This window comes from Asterias amurensis, chromosome 6 (genome assembly GCF_032118995.1).
Source record: "Asterias amurensis chromosome 6, ASM3211899v1".
Taxonomy (NCBI): Eukaryota; Metazoa; Echinodermata; class Asteroidea; order Forcipulatida; family Asteriidae; genus Asterias; species Asterias amurensis.
The window spans coordinates 19,803,048-19,826,036 of NC_092653.1; the positions used below are offsets into that span (position 1 = coordinate 19,803,048).

Sequence of the window (22,989 nt, forward strand, 5' to 3'; positions counted from 1 at the left end):
TAGTCTTAAGTTAGGACTACCTTCGTGAAATTCACCCCAGATCGTCTTCTGGAAGCTGGACACTGATGCTAAGACGAAAACGTCGAGTTGAAACCAACGGGCCTTTTCAGAACCACCCAACTCATTAGAGATTCATTACATGTTACCGCAAACCTTTCCATACAGTACTTTTTACATAGACTTTTTACACCCAAATGGACATGGGGCAGCATATTTAGGGAAGCCCTCATTGACGATAATAAGATCGACATCATACCTTAGAGCATCAGAAAAGAACGATCCGTATTGTTGTTGTTGTTGACCACTCTTTAATTCGTGCTACGTATTACTGGTTCTACCGTGTAACTTTCAGCTATTGCAACAAATCCCAAGAGTGAACAACAGATTCCAGCAAGGGCTCCGTTCAACTTCAACAGTCTCCAACCGGTCTTTGAAGACGATGCTTCGTGTTACTTTCAATTATTTCAGCTGTGCTTTCTGACGGGACCATTGCCAACTTCAGTGCAAAACAAAGTATAAGTCTATCACAGAACGGCTAAAAAAATGTATGCAAACCAAAAACATTCAAAGGTCTTGGTTGTTTTTCACTCTCGACCTACAGACGGAGCAGTAAGGAGGTCAGGCTAGAATCACTCGGTTCATACACATATTAAAATAACCACGCACACACACTGGGCCCAATTTCATGGCTCTGCTTACCGTAAGCACATAATCGGCGCTTACGGAGGCGAGGGATTCTGTGCGTACGGCAAGCGTATTTCACGGGTTCGGCGGCGAATTGTGGCTTCTGCGCGTGCGAACTTTACGTTACTATGCATTCTACAAGGCAAGCACACAAATTCGGCGCTTGCACGTAAGCGGGGAATCGTGATCGTAAGCGCAGAATTCGGCGGTAAGCAGAGCCATGAAATTAGGCCCGATTGCTCTGTAAAACCACGCGCTAAATAATCCAATTATTTGGCTACTCAGAAGCTGCCATTAACACGAGTACATTTATTGTATACTATTAAAACAAATGTAGGCCTACTGGCAAAACTAAGTTCCATGCATTATTTTAAAAAATAAAATAAGACTTTATGGTAATATTGCTATACATTCTATTGGTAATGGCAAACTATGGCACTTCAGAGGGAGCCGTTTCTCACAATGTTTTATACTATCAACCTCTCCCCATTACTCGTCACCAAGAAAGGTTTTATGCCAATAATTATTTTGAGTAATTACCAATAGTTTCCCCTGCCTTTAAGAGTATGGAGAAGACCCTTAAATATTACACAATCTATCTAACAGACGACTGAAAAAAAACTCAATAAACCCGCATCCTGTTGTGAATGGAAGCCGGTGAGAACCTCTGAATCCTGTATAAATGATGCCAAAATGAAACTTCAGTTGAAACTGATTGAAATAACAGGCTCCAAGGTATGCGAGGCTAACTGAAGTGATGACAATTAGGGCATCGGCTGACTGCAGTGAAAACAATTACATGGAAAGACATATTTCAATGGTAGGAATCTCTGAAACATGGAACTCAATGATGGTATTTGAATTATATAGATTTCAATGATAAGTTATCGGAATTAATCACAGAAACTCAAATTCCAATGATAAGATAATATAAGGTATCTCGGAATTTAATGAAGCTAGGCTATGTATGTCGGAATTCATTCTATGAGTAGGTATCTCGGAATTCATTGAGAATGTATGTCGGAATTAAATCTCGGAATCAAAAAGTGTGTATCTTGGAAAGTCGGAATTCAACAACAATAGGAAACTCGGATTTCCAAGATGAAAGGGATACCGGAAACTCGAAATAAAGATGAGGTACCGTCCGGGGCACCACATTAGCTGGGCAAAGATTGTTTGGGTTTTGCAGTTACTACACAACTGTATTAAACGTTAATCTGAGCGTTGTTCTAATTCGAGGGGTCTTGATACGTTTAGGTTTAAATGTTGTTGTGTTTTGCGTGTAGTATGGTGGAGGGGTGTTTGCAGTTAAACATGTTTTGAAATTAGAAAGTAAAATAGCACGACGTATTAATAATAAAAATTGACAAGAAAGATGTGCAGCTGAATTGACCGTCATGTGGCTATTTACCTCCTTATTGGTGTTGCAGCCGTAACCAGAGTCTAAGCCTTGAGAACAATCGCAGCCAGGATCGTAGCCATAGCCGCAGCCAGACTCATCGTGAGAGTACCTGCACCGTTGCACTTGTTGCCATGGCAGCAATGAAGACAGAATCGACGTCCTGAGTTGTCGTCGCTAGCGCAAACACCTTCAGGAGTACTGCACAGTTGTTTCCCGCCGTCGTTTCCAACGAAGCAACCTCTGAATATCTGGCCATTGTCTTGGTACTTTGCTTTCTGTAAGGTAGGAATTAACAGTGACGTTTATCCCATTAAAGGTACACGTTGCCTTTAATCGGACGAGTTTGTCTATTAATAGCGTTTGAAACCATTTGTTATGGAATACATATGGTTAGAAAGATGTTTTTAAAGTAGAATATAATAGTTCACACAAGTATCACTCAAAATTGCACGGTTTTCCTTTTACGTCGCGAACTATCACGGTCGGCCATTTATAGCAGTCAAAATTTGGACTCCCATAATGGCCGACCGTGTTAGTCGACAGGGTAAACAGAAAACCACGCAATTTCGAGGCATATTTGTGTAGATCATTGTATTCTACTTTTACAATATCTTTCCAACCATATACATTTTACAACAAACGGTTACAAAACGCTTTTCAAAGATCAACTCGACCGGTCCAAGGCAACGTGTTGAGTATGAATCGAGTCTCCTATTTCAAAGGGTGGACTTTCGCTCGGCCCCCAGTGCCTTGCAAGGCGCTGGGATGGGCCAGCGAATCAAGCACGCCCATTGGTTAATTCTCTGTCAAACCGTGGAGAAAGGAAGAGAAGGAGCTGGAACGACCCGCAAAACCGCAGAGTAACAATAGAATACTATGACAATTGCCCTGTCTGGCCAGTGGAAAAAGATAGGGGACCTCCAGCTGGACGGCCGATTAACGAGCGGGATTAAATATCTTTGAACAGAACGTGTGGTACCGCCAGTCTGCGCTCTTGCCTACTTTTCAAGTTGAATCATTGGAGACAAGAATTGTAAATATACACGTTTTCATTTACTGTTTGTGGTGTTTCACGGAAACATCATGGCATATTTTTACATTTTTTGTGACTTTCCGGTCATTAGCGGTGGTTCACAATTTGGGTATTAGCACACGAGGGTGGTTGGTATTCAATTGTGTTTTTCGATTTAGTGGGCACAAGTGTACACAATTTTTATCAGGTCTCAAAAAAGTTTTTTTTTTCTGTATTATATCCATACGACATACGACACCACAGTTGAGTGAAGAACCAAGTGCGCACGCGCAAACTCACATACGCCAGGTCGCCCATTGTCTGTGTAAGGTATGTGGGTGATTGCGAGGTGTCGTTAAACGACCAAGGTACCACGGCTTCGACTTTTGAAGTCCCGTCGTTCAAGCTCCTTCTCTTCCTTCCTCCATGGTCAAACCACTCCACGCATGACGCACTCTACTTCTGAATAATTTTTATCCCAGCGGTCCTGGATAGCTGGCCGCTGAGCGAAGGGTGAACTAAGCAGCGCCCTCTATCGATACCTCTCGTCACTACTTATTTTTAGCTTCTATATTTTGTTTAGACTTCCACAGCTTTGACCTCAAACTTGGTACGTACTGTATGCTACAGTGACGACATGATGAGCATGATGAGACCTTTCCATTGTTGATATAAACAAGCTGCGCCGGTTGGCATGGCCGGGTCATAGTAGACTTGATTTCTAGTCTTAGACCGCGGTTATTCTTCTGAATCTAAGCCACGAGAGACGCCCCCACATTGCTATCACGCGCACCTTAACTCGCAACAGCAGCTTTACCTTGAGAATAACTATCTTCAAAATTATTTCACGATCCGTTCGTAAACGTGACACAAGGAAAGTTGCGGATGTATGGTACACAAGTAGAAGTAATTCCAGCTTGCCATCCCAATACTGACTTGATTCCAAGACTAAATTGGATAAAAGCTATGCCTACTTCCCGTTCCCAGTCTTGGAATCAAGTCGGTATTTGTATGCTCACACGAAGTCATACTACTGCGCCGATTTCTAGACACCATACACTGCACATGGTTCCCCAAGCATGTTTAATGAAAAGGAACAGCAAATGACTTCTTTTAGGCCTTTAGTCTATAAAGATAACATAAGTCGCACAGAGAAAAAGAAATGATGATTTAAAAATATAACTACTTTTAATTAAGTCATGAGATGGGGACAAAATGCACGGGCGGACTGCTGATTGACACTTACCGCGCATCCATTGTCACATGAATCGGTCCAAGTTGGATGATTAGCAAGCAATGCCGATGTATCCTGACTGTTGCCTAGGCAATCGCTGTAGCCAGAAGCTGCACTGTCACACACCCAACATGTTTCCAAACTGGACACAGCAGAGACTAAAAAATTGAGAAAATAAACTTAAAACCGTGTCCGAATTTATATTACTTCAACTCTGATGTCCCATTCTCCACTGTCATGAATGTTGTCGTCGCAGTCAATGGCAATTTCCCTTTCCGTTTGATTCGGATGCAATCAATAAATAGTACAATGTAACAACGGGTATTCAGCAAAGACGAATTAGGGTTTAAATTTTAGGCCTTATGTATAGATCTACATAAACATTAAAACCGGTGGACACTTTCGGTAAACAGTATTGTCCAAGGCCCACATTTCGTGTATCACAACTACATAATATAACAAACCTGTGCAAATTAAATTTACTTTTTTGAGAAAACATTAAAACAATTATCAATTCTCGACAACGAGAATAAATACGGATTTATAGTAAACACATGCCATGACACGGCGAAACGCGCGAAAACAGGGATGGGTTTTCCCGTTATTTTCTCCCGACCTCGATGACCGATTGAGCCTAAATTTTAGGCTCAATCTCAACCTCAAGTTCGAACTCCGAGGTTTCGAAATCAAATTCGTTCAAAATGATTACATCTTTTTCGAAAACTTTGGCACTTCAGAGGGAGCCGTTTCTCAACCCCTCCCCATTACTCGTACTCACGTAAGGTTTTATGCTAATAATTATTTTGACTAATTACCAATAGTATCCACTGCGTTTAACCACCAGCCTATTCTATTTCGCATGAAATCGAATGCTTCTAAAAAGGGTCAGTCGATTTCATTTTAAGACTAGTCAAATGTACTTTTACGTCATTCAATTCAACAGAATAATCATTCAATTTAACAATTCATCGAAGCTGCATTCAAATTCGCAGGATTTTTTGAGGCGTGCGTTGAGTCATTCAATTTCATTTCGGGCAGTCAATTCTGGAACTTGTGAATTCTTAAAAACGCGTTGTTCCTTATTTTGGCACTCTTGAGCATAATTTATGCCCAGATGTCTGACACGCCAACAGATTAAAGGTTGGCGATAATTTACAAACAAATACATTACCAAAAATAAACACATTCAATAACATTCAAATCAGGTCTTGCTCAGTTAACCATTAAATCTCTCTCCTTTTTTTTGAGGGGGCAGCTAAAGTCTACTGGAAACGTAAAATAAAGAAAATTAGGTTGGCTCGATTTTCGATCTGTTTATTCGTATTTCTTTAGTTGTATACTTATTTGAATCCTCGTTGAGCGAAATCGATTGCCTCTTTACGAAATTGAAAATGATTGAATCAGAAAAATCTCTAGTCATACCAGATTTGCTAAATTGAATGATGATTGTGTGTCATGAAAAAAGAATGAGTGTGCTAGGAATTTGAATGCCTCAAAACGAAATTGAATCGGACCGAATTCTGAACTTGAAACGCAGTAAAAACCGGAGAGGCAAAATAGCTTTATTTCGAATGCCTGAAAATTAAATTGGCTGTTCATTTTCCGAAATTGACCGAGAAAACCTATTAAAATATTATGACACTTCATGTTTCAACAAAAACCATTCTTGCGCCATGCGAGTGAAAAAGATTGCGAGTGAAACTCGAGATGCGAGTGAAACCATTTAAAAGTGCTCCACTCATACAGCTTGTGAATTTGTTGGCATTCTCCTATTTAAATTTAACACATTTTTATGGCAATATTGCATTTGCACAGTATACACATGGTTATTTGAACCGTCCGTTTGTTTTAATCCTATAAAATAAAATTTAGATGTATATTTAATGAAACTACTTTTGAGAACTTAGTTTCGAAAGGCGCCGTCGCGTTTTTTGAGATCTCTCCAAAAATCCGGAAAATAACGTCCACGCAGGAAGAATTATATCTCACAAAAAAATGTTAAATTTTGAGCCATAACAACTGGTCTGTTTTCATTACAAATATACTGCGAAGTGAAGTGCTTCTAAAACTGCTTTATACTATCTAAAGGTGGTGTATGCACTAGGCTTCTACAGACAGTGGCTGTTTTGTCATAATTTAAAGAGTCTTTGTATGTTTTGACATTGACCAATGCAGATAATAAAACAAATTGGAATGAACACAATTTGGAATTAACACAAAATGACAACTTCTAAAACACTAGCCTAGCAGTTAGCGTTTTAGTCGTTAAGTTCGCGCCCTTTCCCGTACTACGTGCTGTGTCTGGGCGTGGCTCCAAGTCAAGATATTTATATGCAAAACTGTTGCTTGCTTTTTCCATTAAAGATTGTTGAATGTTTATATAATGATAATATAAATAACAGGAATTATTTGATTCAAGTCAGGATCAAACGGCAAACAATGATACAATATGACTTGGATGGTTATAAGGATATAGGGATAGTCAATGAGTAATTGTGTCTCGATGTAACTAATACACATGGTTGACCTCTGCATCACACACCAAAGGTATAGTTGTCTCTAGGGTTTCTTGGTATCAAGATTGTCGGCAAGGACGGTTGGATGTTTTGGCGCGGCTATATGGTTATCTTTGTTATTTCATATTTCTATTTTTTTAACATTTTCCCATGCGAAATATTAAATGTTTGTGAGTGAATAGTTTACCAATTTAATTGCATGACTATTTTTGATTCAAACTAACATAATAAGTTCAAAGTTTGAGGTGGCTCATAAGTTCTGTGAATAATTGATCTTGTAAGCAATATAGTTGTGTCAATATATATAGCTTTGTTTTTTCCCTGTCAAATACATAAAAACGTTCAAAAACATTCCATTTAACAACCTGCTCATCGTCAAAATAGGTAATTGTTTCAACAGTTACAACGATCATTTATTTTCAGAAAAAGCCGATATCAAGAGACCATTCGTCAACCAATAAATTGATGTTTTTGTGTTTTTCATATTTTGTATAAAAGGTGGCAGAGACTAAAGGATTGCACAACGTATGATATGAGTGCCTTTTCGTACATAGAATGACTCAAAAGAACCCGGATGAGATGAAACAAAATTACTGATGTCCTGGGAATCGAATGCAAAGAAACCCTAGGGGAAATGCATGAATACGCATGTTACTATATACTTTACAAAAACCGACCTAACTTTTGCTGAAAGAGACAAGAAAAAACATGATATTAGTCATTTGTGTGTAAGGACAGAGTACACAAATTACTATTCAAAATACAAGTCTTTTATGTTGTAGTCATCAGTTGATAAAATTTTAGCTGCATACATTATTATTTAAACGCCCCAAAACTTCTTGTTAACTAAGTATACCTAATGGTAAATAAACTCGCATGTCTCTGTTGGAATTAAACTGAATGACCTACTCAACTCAAGAGATAAAATTAACCTTTCATGCACATAAATAACAAATAAATGGGAAGTTTGTAGCCAAAAGTCTTTCCACGGATCGCGTATCCGGCCCGGCCGGGGACTGGACGCGTGGTGACCCGGGCCTTGACCGGGCAGCATTCCAAGCATACTCGACTCATGCATCAGGCACCTCAAAATATCAAGTACGCATTTTGAGACACATCAAATTGATGTCAGTCAACGAAAAGTGTATTGCCATTATTTTTGTACCACCGATATTGCAGATAGCTATGCCCATGCCTGTCTATGGCTGGGTTTATTAAAAATAAAACAATCCTTGCCAAATCTGGAGTGGCTATACGGATTTGTTACGGATTGACTTACCGCTGATGGCAACCACAAAGAACAACGTCAAAGACATGATAGCGAGTGAAAGTTCCAACAACTGTGTAAACAGACCAGACAGCAAGGGACAGACCGTATGCAGAAACGGTTCCAACTTAATTAATGACTCCCGATCGTACTTGTTGGTCCACCTTTGTTTGTCGACAAAACGGTATGACCTGTGTTGGCGCCCTCTTGTGGATTCACTTCTATCACAGACTTTGGAAACCTGTTAATGGTCGGTGTACATCCAAAAGAAGAAACAATCTAATGGGTCAGAATTTAAATGAATTCTCTAATTTTCATTATAAGGTATATGTAAATGGGAAAAAATACAAAATTTGTGCAATTTCAATTAATTTCTGTCGCTGCTAATTCCCAACTGCAACTTTCACGGCCAATTTCAGCATCTAAAAAAATCATTAATATGCATTCAAATTCACGCATTTTCCACTAATCCTCTCAATATATAGGGTTTCTGATTAGCTCTTACTGCGTTCAGTTTCGTCTTCGTGCGCATACGTTCGTTCTTCGCTTCAGTCATTCTGTTTCATTATAAAGCCATTATACACTTTCGGTAAACAGTATTATCCAAGGCCCACACTTCGTGTATCACAACTTAAATTTAAAATAACAAACCTGTGAAAATTTAGGCTTAAAGCCATTATACACTTTCGGTAAACATTATTGTCCAAGTCCCACACTTCGTGTATCACAACTTATATATAAAATAACAAACATGTGGAAATTTAGGCTCAATCGGTCATCGGAGTCGGGAGAAAATAACGGGAAAACCCATTAGTTTCTGCACGTTTCGCCGTGTCATGACATGTGTTTAAAATAGAGAATTAATATTGTTTTAATGTTTTCTCAAAAAGTAAAGCTTTTCATGGAATAATATTTCAAGAGAAGTCTTTTACTATAAGCTTCTGTAAACCCTGTAAATTATTTGTAAATCTGTGAACGTTTTTCCTTTTTTGCTGTACCGAAAGTGTATAAATGGCTTTAATCGGTCATCAGAGTCGGGAGAAAATAATGGGAAACCCAACCCGTGTTTCCGCACGTTTCGCCGTGTCATGACATGTGTATAAAATAAATCCGTAATTCTCGACATCGATAATTGATATTGTTTTAGTGTTTTCTCAAAAAGTAAATAATATTGGAATAATATTTCAAGGGAAGTCTTTCACCATTACCTTCTGTAAACCATATAAGTTAATTGTAAATATGTGAACTTTTTTTTCCTGTTCCGAAAGTGTCCAATGGCTTTAATAGGTATTCACGACTACACTTTGACCATTCTTAAGTTCAATTTCTACTACCTATTTACATTATTTGATGCATTCAAATTAAGACTCACCGAAGCGTGATTTTGCTGCTAGTTTGAGTTTGTCGTTTATGTGCAACGAATTTCATTAAAATAACTTTGAAATTAAAACAAAATGTTTTGCTTTAGCCTTGAGATTTTTGTTGCGCTGGTACTTATGTTGCTATCTTTGTTTCTGCTATGTCTGAAACGTGTCAAATTAGAAGTTAATAAGTTTTTTAAAGGAAACTTGTTGCTTAAACTATAAGGGGTTGAAATTAACTTAATCTGAATGTTATCTAAATTGCATGCTCTGTTCATATGGACCACAGCCATTTTCATTCAGAACCGTTGGTCTTAAACTTCAAATTAGTGTAGTAATGAGTTTTCCCTGAAAGTACCTGCCTTTATAATAGGCAACAACGGATGAGTAAGCACCTAACATAGAATTTGAATTTGAATGCAAACATTTAAAAAACTCTTGAATGCTGATTCAAAGTGCATTCATTTCCAAAACGAAAATGAATGAGCCGAAGTTAAAAAGAATGGATTTCTGTTGAAATTGACTGGGAAAACCTTCAACTTAGTAGATACAAATAAAACATCGATTTATTTCGTTTCGTTTTATTTAACACATTAGTTATATTGAGATAAACATCGGTTCGGATTTGTTTTATTTTATATTTCTTGAAAGTAAGCACCATTTGGAGATATTAAAATCAATAACATCAAAATAAATCAGTGTTATCTTGCTCTGTACCGACCACAGGCAGCCATTTTTCATTTAAAACCGTTGGGCTTAAACGTCAAACCAGTGTAGAAAGGAGTTTCCCCTAAAAGTATCTGACATTATAATAGGCAGGCAACGAATGAGTATAAGCGCATAACATAGAATTTGAATTTGAATGCAAACACCTTGAAAATGTTTGCCCATTAATGTTTGCCCTAAAAGTATCTGACATTATAATAGGCAGGCAACGAATGAGTATAAGCGCATAACATAGAATTTGAATTTGAATGCAAACACCTTGAAAATGTTTGCCCATTAATGAAATTAAGTGGTTGACTACCTCTTGCTGCTGGCTTTAACGAAATTGAATGAGCCTTACGGTCTGATGAAATTGAATGATGTAAGTTGACCAGTGAATGCTTAACTGTTGAAATTGAATAACTGCTTTTGACTCTTGAATGCTGATTCACAGTGCATTCATTTTCAAAACGAAATTGAATGAGCCTGGAGTTAAAATGAATGGATTTTTTGTTGAAATTGACCGGGGAAACCTATGCTAAAGGTTTTCTCGGTTGAAGGCTAAATTGAGAGATGATTGTGTGTCATGAAAAGGAATGGGTGTGTTAGGAACTTGAATGCCTCAAAACGAAATTGAGTCAACGAATTCTGAATTTGAAACGCAGTAAAACACGGAGAGACAAGATAGCTTTAATTTGAACGCATGCAAATTAAATTGGCTGCTCATTTTCCGAAAGTGTCCGAGAAAGCCTATATTACGGTTAGGTACATGTAAGCCAAAGGGGTTGAACTCAGTGTTGCTAAAAATGATTGTGGGCAGATTTGTAAAGAAATAGGCAGTCATTCAAAATTCTTCTCTGTCTAAGGGGTGGAAGTCTGTACATTTTACAAAGGTCAAGATAATCCAAGTTATAAACAGTGCCATTGTTTAGTGTCCTATAAATAAATTTGAGAAAACGAAACTGAACTCCCTCTAGTCTATGCGCTTGATGGGCTGAAATAGAGTTAAATATAGGTTTTCTCGGTCGAATTAATCAACAGTCAGTTTCATGAGCAGTCAGTTTCATTTTCATGCGTTCGAATTAAAGCTGTTTTGCCTTTCCAGTTGATACTGCGTTTCAATTTCAGAATTCAGCCATTCAATTTCGTTTTGAGTCGAGTCAAATTCCTTTAGCGCTCTGTTCAATTTAGCTTGTCGTCATTCTTTTTCGTGACACACACGCCTCAAGAAGCGTCTGCGACTTTGAATGCTGCTTTGATGAATTGTTAAATTGAATGATTATTTTGTTAAATCGAATGACGCAACATTACATTTGAATAATCATAAAACGAGATCGAATGACCCTTTTCAGTTGCATTCGATTTCGCGCGAATTAGAAAAGCTTGGAGGTTAAATTGGCTGCTAATTTTCCGAAATTGACCAAGAAAACCTATACAATAGTACACAATTCAAGATTAGGTCTGATGAGAGAACAAAACAAGGTACGTAAAACATGCTCATTCTTTAAGGAGCGAAAGTTACGCCATACTAAACCACTCATGCGATTGGCTTTTTTGATAATAGTATTAACATGCGGAATGAAAGTGAGTTTGCTGTCAATAAAAATACCAAGATCTTTCTGGACATCAACACGAGTAAAAATATTATCACCTAAGGTAATCAAATTTGACAGGCTTCTTCTTAAGAGTCAGGGTTAAAATGCTACATTTGTTAACGTTAAGAAATAGACGCCATATTTTAGACCAGTCAAGAATTCTATCTAAGTCAGCCTGCAAAGAAATAGTATCGGCTGTGCAACTAATCTGACAAAAAAATAGTATCGGCTGTGCAACTAATCTGACGAAAAACCTTTAAATCATTAGCATAAAGTAAACATTTGTTACTTAAACATTCAGGAAGATAATTCGTCGCCGTTTTCACAAACCCACCCAACACGCAGCTGAAACACAACGTTTCGAGAAAAACGCTTTTGAAATTATTCACATTTCGAAAAAGTGTAATGTGACATAAAATGAGTTACCTAACATAAATACTTGTTTCTTTATTTAGGTTCCAAACTTTCGTAAAAATGAGCAACAACCGCAGCACCCCATAATGTTCAACACACACTAATGGCGAGCGGATTCGCCATTCGTGAAAACGCAAAATTAATTTGGATATTATGCCTATTGATTAGCCACACACACACACACACCCACAGGGTCGGATTCGTCCAGCCTCGCTACCTTGGGCAGCGCGCCGTATTATGATACCTCTCGTCACTATGATTGAGCAAGGCATGCTGGGAACAAACAGTCCTATGATGACGTCAGACCAATCAAAACACAGATACGAAAGCTTTTAGTCTATGCGTTTATCCAATGATATCATATCCAATGGAATCTTTGGATCTGACTTTAATCAGGGGCCAGGCCCATCGTGCAGAGGCGTAGGCCTAAAATGACATATTTGACCGCCCGAACTTTCAGGTGTTGAAATATGGCCCATTATTGTATCATGGGGTAACTGACTCATATTTTGGGTGGTTTCGATGTTTCGAAATTATCACTAGCCTTGCTCAAGGCAGTCGAATTATTCACTCCGAAAAAAAGACCGCCACTGCATAAAAAAAAAACGTATTTATGGAACGCCAAAGAGGCATTTAATCATCGGTGATAGTCGTTTGCAACCGGTGATCAAATTTGTCATCGGTGGTGGTCCTATGCGATCGGTGATCAACTTTAGCAATCGGTGATAAAACATGATCGGTGGTCCATTTTAGCGATCGGTCATGCATATTCATGATCGGTGATGTTATTAGCGATCGGTCATGCATATTCACGACCGGTGATGGCTTTTTGCAATCGGTCAACTTTAGTGATCGGTGATGGCTTTTTGCAATCGGTCAACTTTAGGGATCGGTGATGGCATTTTGCAATCGGTCAACTTTAGGGATCGGTGCTGGCTTTTTGCAATCGTTCAACTTTTGCAACCGGTGGTGGAATTTTGGGATATCCGAATTGTGCGTTCAAAACCTATGATTGTGTAGATTGTGGATATTAATTATTGTTATTTTCTAGTTCACACCACCATGGAGGAATATTACACTCACCAGCGGGTTGACTGACTTGCCAATTTTTTTTAGAAGAGTACCATTTTATAATTATGTAAGGGGGAACGAAACAAACATCAAATTAATTAGCTCTTTGTAAAAAAATAATAAAAATAACAAATCGGTAGGAGAGGGTGGGTTAGGGTATCTTTAGGCCTTTTCACACGAGGAAATTAAGGGGGCTCTTTGATATGCTAGTAAGCAGCTCATGAATATGTATATCTTTCGTCAGACATCAGACAACACAGGATGTGAAGTAAATGAATTATTCATTTTGACGTCCAATCACGCACTTCTCTTATCACAACCTTTGGACCCTATCATGCTCACTGAGCGTCCGTGGTGGTGGTGTGATGTAAACATGTCTCGTCTTTCGCGGGCAATATGGTAATGAGTTGACCGTGGGAACTCTTCGCTTATTATAGTAATGAGGTCAGTGACACATTTTACGCACAAGTATCACCGATGATTATTTGCCTCTGTGGCGTTGGTGCCACGCCAAAGCGGCAAATAATAATCGGTGATGGTATTTTGCGTCCGGTGCAAGCCTATTTCAAAACTTATGTTTGCAGATTACGCCACTCACCAGTCTGTTTGACTGACTTGTCATACATTCATAGAAGAGTCCCATTGTATAACTATGTCAGGGGGACGAAACAAACATCAAATTAGCTAGCTCTTTCTAAAATGTAAAATAACAACGGGGTAGGAGAGGGTGCGGAAGGGGATCCATGTCCCAATTGGTTGTCGTCCTCCAGAAATGGTGTGGGAATACAAATATTTTTAAATGTTTTTTGAACAACTAATACGAGTCTGTACCGATAATTTTTCTGAATTTCATGATTGCTTTATGAAATTATGACAAAATACTCTTATTTTGTTTGACAAGTGACCCTACTCAGATTTCTCACATATTCGCTTTTGTTTGGCCATGCTTCTTGGTTGGTGTGTCTTTGTGTGCATATAGTTCAGGGAATGAAATTTTGCCCCTTTGTTCAAAGGAGAAGTTAGCTTTGTTCAGAGGAGAAGTTGAAACTTTAGATATGGTAGATTTACAGATTGAGTTTGGAAAAGGAAGTCACTAGTTTTTGTATGAGTATTTGAACTGGAGATTTCCAAATTCTAGAAGATATAGACATATAGATGATCAATGAAGTGAGACCAGTCACTCAAGTTGTCCCCACGCCTTTGGGTATTGTTAATTTATTGTTTCCCATAGCCACTGCACTAAAGCTTAAGTCTTATTAAAACGTGGTACGGTTTAACAATTTTATAATGATATGCAGCCATGTGGTTTAAAGATATACCTATACTACAGTACAGTACATGGACACAGGAAGACTCCTGCTGGGGACGTCCAGAGATATAGAAGGGTGTTGATCGGGACATTCCTCCATGATTGGGAGATAAACTATGAGATAAACTGGTCAAGTGAATGATTATTCAGTGAAGTACAGTCCCCCATGAGAGTGTCACACCACGTCAGAGCTTTGGCGATTTTCTCGAATTGTCAATGCTATTGAATTAGTTTTTTTTTTTTTTTTATGATTATGTTATCAATGACTCAAACAGTCAGATACCACACCGATAACATTTTTTCCTTTTCCAAACACCTCCACCCCACCCCCCCCCCCCCGACACTGGATTTGAGACAACTGGAAAAGCAAAACAACTGGAAAAGCAAAACAGCTTTAATTCGAACGCATGAAAATTTAATTGACTGCTCATTTGCCGAATTTGACCGAGAAAACCTATATTTGCACTTTCAATGTCATTCTGGGCATATTCCTGGAACTATTCTGTACAACAAATCAGCTTGTTAAGAGCTAGAATCTTACCATCAAATGGATGATTTATGAAAGTGTTTGATTTGGAAAAAACCTCCGCGGATTTTCAAGGACTTTTAGTATGTTATTCGATATTCATATCCTGAAAGGAAATCAGCTTGTATTGAGCTAGATCCGGGTTAAATCTAAGGGGTCTTGTCAAAACTCATCCTGGACAGACCACAGGACGAGGCTCGTCCGATGTCACATTTTTGTCGGACGGGCCACAGGATGGGAGTTCTTATGGAACAAGGTTCCACACGATGAAATACTACAGTACAGTACATGGACACTGACACTGGATACTGACACTGGATTTGGTTGAGAATTTCTCGCTCCTGTATTATTTCCGCTTTAGTACTTTATAACACCTGTTTCGCCTTGCGGCCCCCCCCCCCCCCCAAATTAAGAACTTAATACAGTACGTTTTTCAATTTGGATTCAATTAATACATGCCTCTCCGTTTAAAAGGAAATATTTGTATAATACTTTACCTAGCCTTTTATAAAACGTGTTGAGTGCGTCCCGGTTTTACTATATCTGTGCTTGTCCTAAAAAAAAACATTCATATGAAGCACATAAAAATTATGTTTTTTCGATCAAAAACGGTTTTTGAGTGGTCATAATGTTCTCACCTCCGGGTCTGTTTACAAGGGGCTACTTGTATGATTTCAGATTTCCCCTAACACACAAAACTATCGGTAAAGACTCTTGTTCAAAAACATTTCCCTTCACTGAATATTACTATTTGTATTTCCCCGGCATACACCATTTCCGGAAGACGTCAACCAATTGTGGGACATAGATAACCCTTCCACACCCTCTCCTACCCCTTTGTTATTATTACTATTATTTGTTAGAAAGAGCTAATTAATTTGATGTTTGTTGCGTTCCCCCTTATAGTTATAAATAGGTACTCTTCTTAAAATGTTTGGCAAGTCAGTCAACCCGCTGGTGAGTGTAATTTATTCCTCCATGGTGGTGTGAACTAGAAAATAACAACAATCTACACAATCAAAGATTTTGAAGTAGGCTTGCACCGACCGGACGCAAAATTCGGATATCCCAAAATTCCATCACCGGTTGCAAAGGTTTACCGATTGCAAAAAGCCACCACCGATCCCTAAAGTTGACCGATTGCAAAAAGCCACCACCGATCCCTAAAGTTGACCGATTGCAAAAAGCCAGCACCGATCCCTAAAGTTGACCGATTGCAAAATGCCATCACCGATCCCTAAAGTTGACCGATTGTAAAAAGCCATCACCGATCCCTAAATTGACCGATTGCAAAAAGCCATCACCGATCACTAAAGTTGACCACCGATTGCAAAAAGCCATCACCGGTCGTGAATATGCATGACCGATCGCTATATACCATCACCGATCATGAATATGCATGACCGATCGCTAAAATGGACCACCGATCGTGTTTTATCACCGATTGCTAAAGTTGATCACCGATCGCATAGGACCACCACCGATGACAAATTTGATCACCGGTTGCAAAAGACCATCACCGATGATTAAATGCCTCTTTGGCGTTCCATACGTATTCACTGTGCGTAACATCGCACGACGACAATCGTAACATCGCACGTAACATCGCACGTACACTATCCGCATGCGGAAGCGGATGACAGTATTCTTACGATGTGACAGTGTGTATACGGGTGGGTCATGCGGTGTGATCGCACGCACCACGCACAGGGTATACGGGTGGGTTTACAGCGGCGTCTTTTCGGAGCGAATAATGCGACTGCCTTGAGCAAGGCTAAATAATCACCTCTATGGCGGTTTTTTTTCTTTGCGACGGCGGCCGTAGCTCGGGGGAACCCGGATTATCCCCCAAAATAGAAAAGAAAACTAAGTTCAGACATCACTGCATTTTTGTGTTTTGTTTTGAATGACTGATGGAATTATAAATATTTGTTGTGTATTGTTTTGAAATAGGACTTTTCTTCATCTCATGCTTACTTTTGCACTTCATAGTACGATAATACTCACACGTGAGGCTTGTAGTCGTATAGGAAGAGGAAGAAGAATTTCCTAAACGTGACTGGGCAACAGAGGGCGTCGTTTGTTCGCGCGATAGGCCGGTCAATCAAATCACGAAAACCCTCGACCCTTTTTAATAACTGCCCTGCTAGCTGCCATGCAGCGAGCGTGTTAACAAAGTTGTACAGTCGTTTGACCAGTTCTGGATCACTTTTTGAATTCACATTGTTTTTTGTTGCAATCTCTTTGATATCTTAAACAAAAAAGTTTATCAGTTTACCTAAACATGACATAAAACTCACCAAGTATTCACTGACAAAAAAAAAATTAGTTCTTTTGAAGAGGCTTTAAGAAAAGTATTGTCACCTGTTTGACCAGTTCAGGATCAGTTGAATCTATTCTGAATCAGTAGAGTGCCCTTTATTGCAAACCCATACTCCCATTCATAAAACTGTCTCTCAAGGACACGAAACTTCAGAGGTGTGTTGGCATGGACTTGGACTTCCTTTCTTTAGTGAATGTCATGCAAGTGTCCTCAATAGCAGCGCAAAAACCCAGCGACAAAACCACAAAACAACAGCAAAGGCAAATGAAAAAGTGAAGCGATCCCAAGAAGCATTATTGACCCCTCCAAGTTTAATTTTCTCACAAAAAAAAAATCTACAAGAATTTGTTGAAGTAGTCTTTCTCAAAATCATCTAAATAAACTTTCTACTGCAGTAGTATGATTTTACCATACTTAGTAAGTTTAGTAGGCACCGTTTGACGCAATGAGATGTTGAGTGATCCCGAACTGGTCAAGGGTAAGTTGCCCCCCCCCCCCCCCAAAGAAGATTTTGATAACTTCGTCTCCTCAAAAAAACAAGATGACTGCACAGTATTTACAGGAATGTTTTTTTACACATTCTTATCATTTTACATAAATATTTTTTGCCCCTGCACTCCAATTCTAAAGGTAAGAAGTTTTAACAGTGTTTTTCAACCAACATTTTTAAACAAAAAAATGATAAATTTCGCAGACAACCTTCAGGAAAACAGCCATAACTTTTTTGGTGATGATGTTTGGCACCTTATTTTGGGTTTGTTAGTTTAATGGGTGTTAATCTTCACATTTATCAACAGAAATTGGTAATAATGAGAAGTGATATAATTATTTGGTTATTGCAAAGTTGAAGTGATCCCGAACCGGTCAATGATCCCGAACTGGTCAAATGACTGTATCAGATACATGGTTGGTTGTACCTAAAAGTTTAGAACCCGAATGAAAGGATTCAGTACGGAAACAAACTCCAGATACTAACCCTTCTTGTTAGGTAAGAATAAAATTCAGCGTAATTTTACCTACCCCATGTGTGTACGTGATTCAATTATCTTAATTTGATTCAATCACTTTTTTAAAAAATGGACAAAGTTCAACTTATGAATGTTCAAACTTATTACCGGCCGAAATACGCCGGGAAACATGTAATACAACTTGTGTTCTTGTTATTGGTCAACAGAGTAATAATGTGCGAATATAACTTGTCGGAACATAGGGGTGTCGGAACATAGGGATGTCGGAATATAGGCTGAGTTGTCGGAACATAGGGGTGTCGGAATATAGGTTCAGTTGTCGGAACATAGGGGTGTCGAAATATAGGGCTGTCGGAATATAGGGGTGTCGGAACATAGGGATGTCGGCATATAGGCTGAGTTGTCGGAACATAGGGGTGTCGGAACATAGGGGTGTCGGAACATAGGGGTGTCGGAACATAGGGGTGTCGGAACATAGGGGTGTCGGAACATAGGGTGTCGGAATATAGGTGTGTAACCACGGGTACCGGTCACTTCGGCACCTTGCAAACTCGGCACCTGCAAACTCGGCACCTTGCCAACTCGGCAACATTGTATTGGCTCCCCTTTTAACATCGGTCTCATCACTGTCGCCATTACAACATTGTAATGGCTCCCCTTTTAACATCGGTCTCATCACTGTCGCCATTACAACATTGTATCCCCTTTTAACATCGGTCTCATCACTGTCGCCATTACAACTGTAATGGCGACAGTGATGAGACCAAAGCGGAGCCATTAAAAAGTAACAGCTCAACAAGGTGGGCTAAATATCAACCGATGCCCTAATTATCTTTATTTGTTAATATGAAGTATGCAATTGATGGACATTGAAATGTTCACACCACACACTGATCTTTGATGACTTCAACTGGCCCCATTTGTTTCGAGTTCTTCCTGTTTTCGCGGCAAACAAGATACATGTAATATGGTTTCCCAGTGAAACATCTGCAGTGACTACTACAAGTGTTCTTTGAGACTCTGTGTATGACTCTATAGCCAGCAGTTGACTTCATTTTATTCAAAATATTGTTTTATTAAATGAGCCAAAAATTACCATGGTAACTTGTTTAAAATAAAATAAAAATCTGGTTTTTATTAATTTTTTTAAATATGTTTTCCTTAATATTTATAATAAAGCGCATAAATAAACAGTGATAATTGAATCAACAAGCTGATGTTTAAATTTTAAGATTAATAATAATATTGATATGAGGTTGAAAAAGCAAAAATCTCCAAAAATATAACTAAATGATATAAGGCACATGGCTTCTTCTTTTTTTCCCTCGTGCTCAGCAAAATACTCAGTCACATGATTTGATCATCATGATTTGTGAATTGAAATAGTGTTTGATGAAACTATTTCGGTGGGCAATCTTGGATTTGGGATTTTGAGCATTATGGGAAATTTTTGAGCTTGGCGTACAGCAAATTCGAACTCAGCACCCCTCATTACCCCTGAAAAACTTGTATGCCATAAGTTAACACAATTTGCCTTCAGGGTTGATTTTTGTTGAAAATTGATCCAGTCTATCTTGGGCCCTTTACTTATTCATCGCGATTTATGGAGCGTCACGTCCCACGATACATAGCGTTGTTACAGCACTAAATAAAGCGAGTTTTCGGAACATGCTGTGTGCCACAAATCTAATCTGTCTATACTGGTTTTTTTTACCACCGCTTGGTTTTGGGGGGGTTTTTTTCGGGGGGGGGGGGGGAGGGGGCGGTAAGAGCGGAGGCCTCTTTAAAGTTTATTCTCATCCGAATTGGTCCTGTAAACTTTCTGGTCAATAGGCTGCACTCTACGGGAGCACTAAACGTGAACGTCATAGTCAAAAAAGTGTATTGTTTATTGTCACTTTGGGCTTATAGCATCCCGCGAAATTTTAACGACACAATTTCTGACCGTTCATGTTCACGCTGCTCAAGGAACAAACCTCCATACATCCCATATCTCTGGAACCCTATATCGTACAAACCGAATAAAAAGGGTAAATTCGTCCTCACTCCTTAATTTTCTCTAACTTATTTCACTTTCAGAAAGCATGTCAAGTTATTTTTAGGGTTTGTTACGTCCAGTTTGAGTCAATTTTGTAATAGACAAACTCCTAAAAATGTACCCCATTCAGCCGCATGAGGGCTCTTTTGTTAACATTATCTCCAGTAACCAACCCAACGGGCCGATTGCTAAATTAGGCTACAAAATGGATTTGGCAAAATGTACATTCTGAGACCTGACCGACACACTGCTCTAACCAATTTTGTGAATGGACTTATTCAAAAGGAAACTTAATGTCGTTTTGCTTCACAACTTCGACCAAATGCAAAGTTCTTTTTTTACAGCTTCCAAATAGCCTTTGACGTACGTGTATAAGTTTCACAAACTTCCGTGATGGGGTAAACTCTGAAACTGCAACACTATACCTCTATGAACAGACCGTATTCTAAAACGGTATTCATGTACTCATTTGAGTTCACTGGCAAAACTTATACGAAAAGAATCAGAATGTATACACTCTCTTCTTGTAAATAATTTGTTCTATAAAGATAGTGTCCATAGTTTAAAAACAGCAAGATACATTTTGCATCAATAGTGCAATTTCTGTATGGATATTTATTGTAAGTCCAAGGTTGCCACCCACTTTCAACCTAAAGTGGTCCCACGGCGACCTCCTTCACCAAGCAACAGGTGGCCTGTCTCAAAACCAGACAACACACCACTCACAATACACTGACCAGAATGTAGAGGTTGGGCTCGATATCACATGCTTACTTTATTTGTGTAAGCCCCCCCCCCCCAACCCCAAAATGTTATTAATTGTAAAGTTCCCCAGGCTCCTTCCAACCTATAGCCCTACCCAATGTTTCCAAACTATAAAGCTTCCGTTTGATCCTAGCCTTGATCAAGGCGCTACAGCCAGCCGCGATCTGCAAAATTCCAATCCCCATCACTGAATTCCGCCAGCGCACCCCAATACATTAAATAACACAGTGCATATAATATGTGTACAGCGTATGTACACATACGTACTGTACATGTACATGTACCATCTGTATACTATGGTGGCCCCTAAGGGACATCGCATAACGCAAACGTGTGCGCACACGTATGCAATGTCGTGAAACAAATCGCGAATATATGCGCACACGTATACAATATCGTGAAACAATTCGCGAATATGTGCGCACACGTATGCAATGTCGTGAAACAATTCGCGAATATGTGCGCACACGTATGCAATGTCGTGAAACAAATCGCGAATATGTGCGCACACGTATGCAATGTCGTGAAACAAATCGCGAATATGTGCGCACACGTATGCAATTTCGTGAACCAAATCGTGAATATGTGCGCACACGAGTGCGATTTGTTTTGCAATGTCGTGAATTTTATTGCATACCATGTTGCATACCATTAGGATGATGTCATAGTTGTGGATAATTTGTTACCGATCTAGGGAGTACTGTGGCGCTACAGCAGGCTCCCTCTGTAAAGCATGTGTATACCCAGGAACTTGGCACCAGGTCAAGGACGACCACACGCCTCGCTTGCCTCACAACAAAGACTACTGCTGCAATGACTACCGCTTATCTCACTGTTGGAAAGAAACCCCCCAGATCATTAGACATTTTATTCAAAGGTATGCAACATGGTATGCAATAAAATTCACGACATCGCAAATAATATTCGCAGACGTGTGCGCACATATTCGCGAATTGTTTCACGACATTGCATACGTGTGCGCACATATTCGCGAATTGTTTCACGACATTGCATACGTGTGCGCACATATTTGCGAATTGTTTCACGACATTGCATACGTGTGCGCACATATTCGCGAATTGTTTCACGACATTGCATTTGTGTGCGCACATATTTGCGAATTGTTTCACGACATTGTATACGTATGCGCACACGTTTGCAATATGCGATGTCCCTTCAGGGCCACCATAGTATACGGTACACTTACGGTACATGGGTACTTCCTAAGTAGCGCCTTGATGGTTTTGTATCTGCCCAAATTTAGGGCGGAGCTCATTATGCTAATGTTTACTAACAACCCGTTCTCATTGGTTGTTGGTTGACCTATAACCTCTCGCTGCGATGTCAATCACAACGTTCTGCAAGCACTCGCACACACGTGCTCGTCGACGTAATTGTAAACAAACCGTGGTTGTAGTTGCAATGGCGGCGGGCGAGGGAGAAATCCCTACTAGTAAAACAAAACAGTAAGTCGCTGGAAATCAGTGGTGTATAATTTGCAACACAACTACAGAAACTTTCAACAAAATATAACAACCGCGTTTAATGCATCAATCATGGGTTTAGAAATAGAAGGAAGAAAATTAGAACATGTGAAATGTGTTTGAGAAAGGTTAAAAAAGTATCCAGGTGTCATGGGTTTCCGGCAAGATGGCTACTTGGTAAGAATTCTTAGGTGTTGGGCATATGACAGTACAATACACCCCATCCCCTTGAAGCACAAACACAGACCAGATGAGATAAGAAACCCAGCTGTTTATTTTGTCTTAATGTAGACATATATTATTTATTACGTTTCT

General features: G+C 39.2%; 1 protein-coding gene across 1 annotated transcript; it reads right to left on the minus strand.

The window, feature by feature from the left end:
• Positions 1–19: 19 nt before the first annotated feature.
• Positions 20–8,284, minus strand: LOC139939132 (uncharacterized). Its single transcript, XM_071934879.1, has 4 exons — positions 8,128–8,284; positions 4,345–4,490; positions 2,096–2,361; positions 20–1,464 (listed from the first exon to the last, which is right to left on the minus strand). The coding sequence occupies exons 1-3, from the start codon at positions 8,162–8,164 to the stop codon at positions 2,128–2,130; spliced, it is 417 nt and encodes a 138-aa protein (XP_071790980.1). The 5' UTR covers positions 8,165–8,284; the 3' UTR covers positions 20–1,464; positions 2,096–2,127.
• Positions 8,285–22,989: the final 14,705 nt, after the last annotated feature.

Excerpts from the sequence above, each read along its gene's own strand:
- LOC139939132 (XM_071934879.1), bottom strand. The coding sequence starts at position 8,164 with ATGTCTTTGACGTTGTTCTTTGTGGTTGCCATCAGCG. Across the intron at positions 4,491-8,127 it reads CTTTGTGGTTGCCATCAGCG|TCTCTGCTGTGTCCAGTTTG; the intron begins GTAAGTCAATCC and ends TCAATTTTTTAG. Across the intron at positions 2,362-4,344 it reads CATGTGACAATGGATGCGCG|AAAGCAAAGTACCAAGACAA; the intron begins GTAAGTGTCAAT and ends CCTACCTTACAG.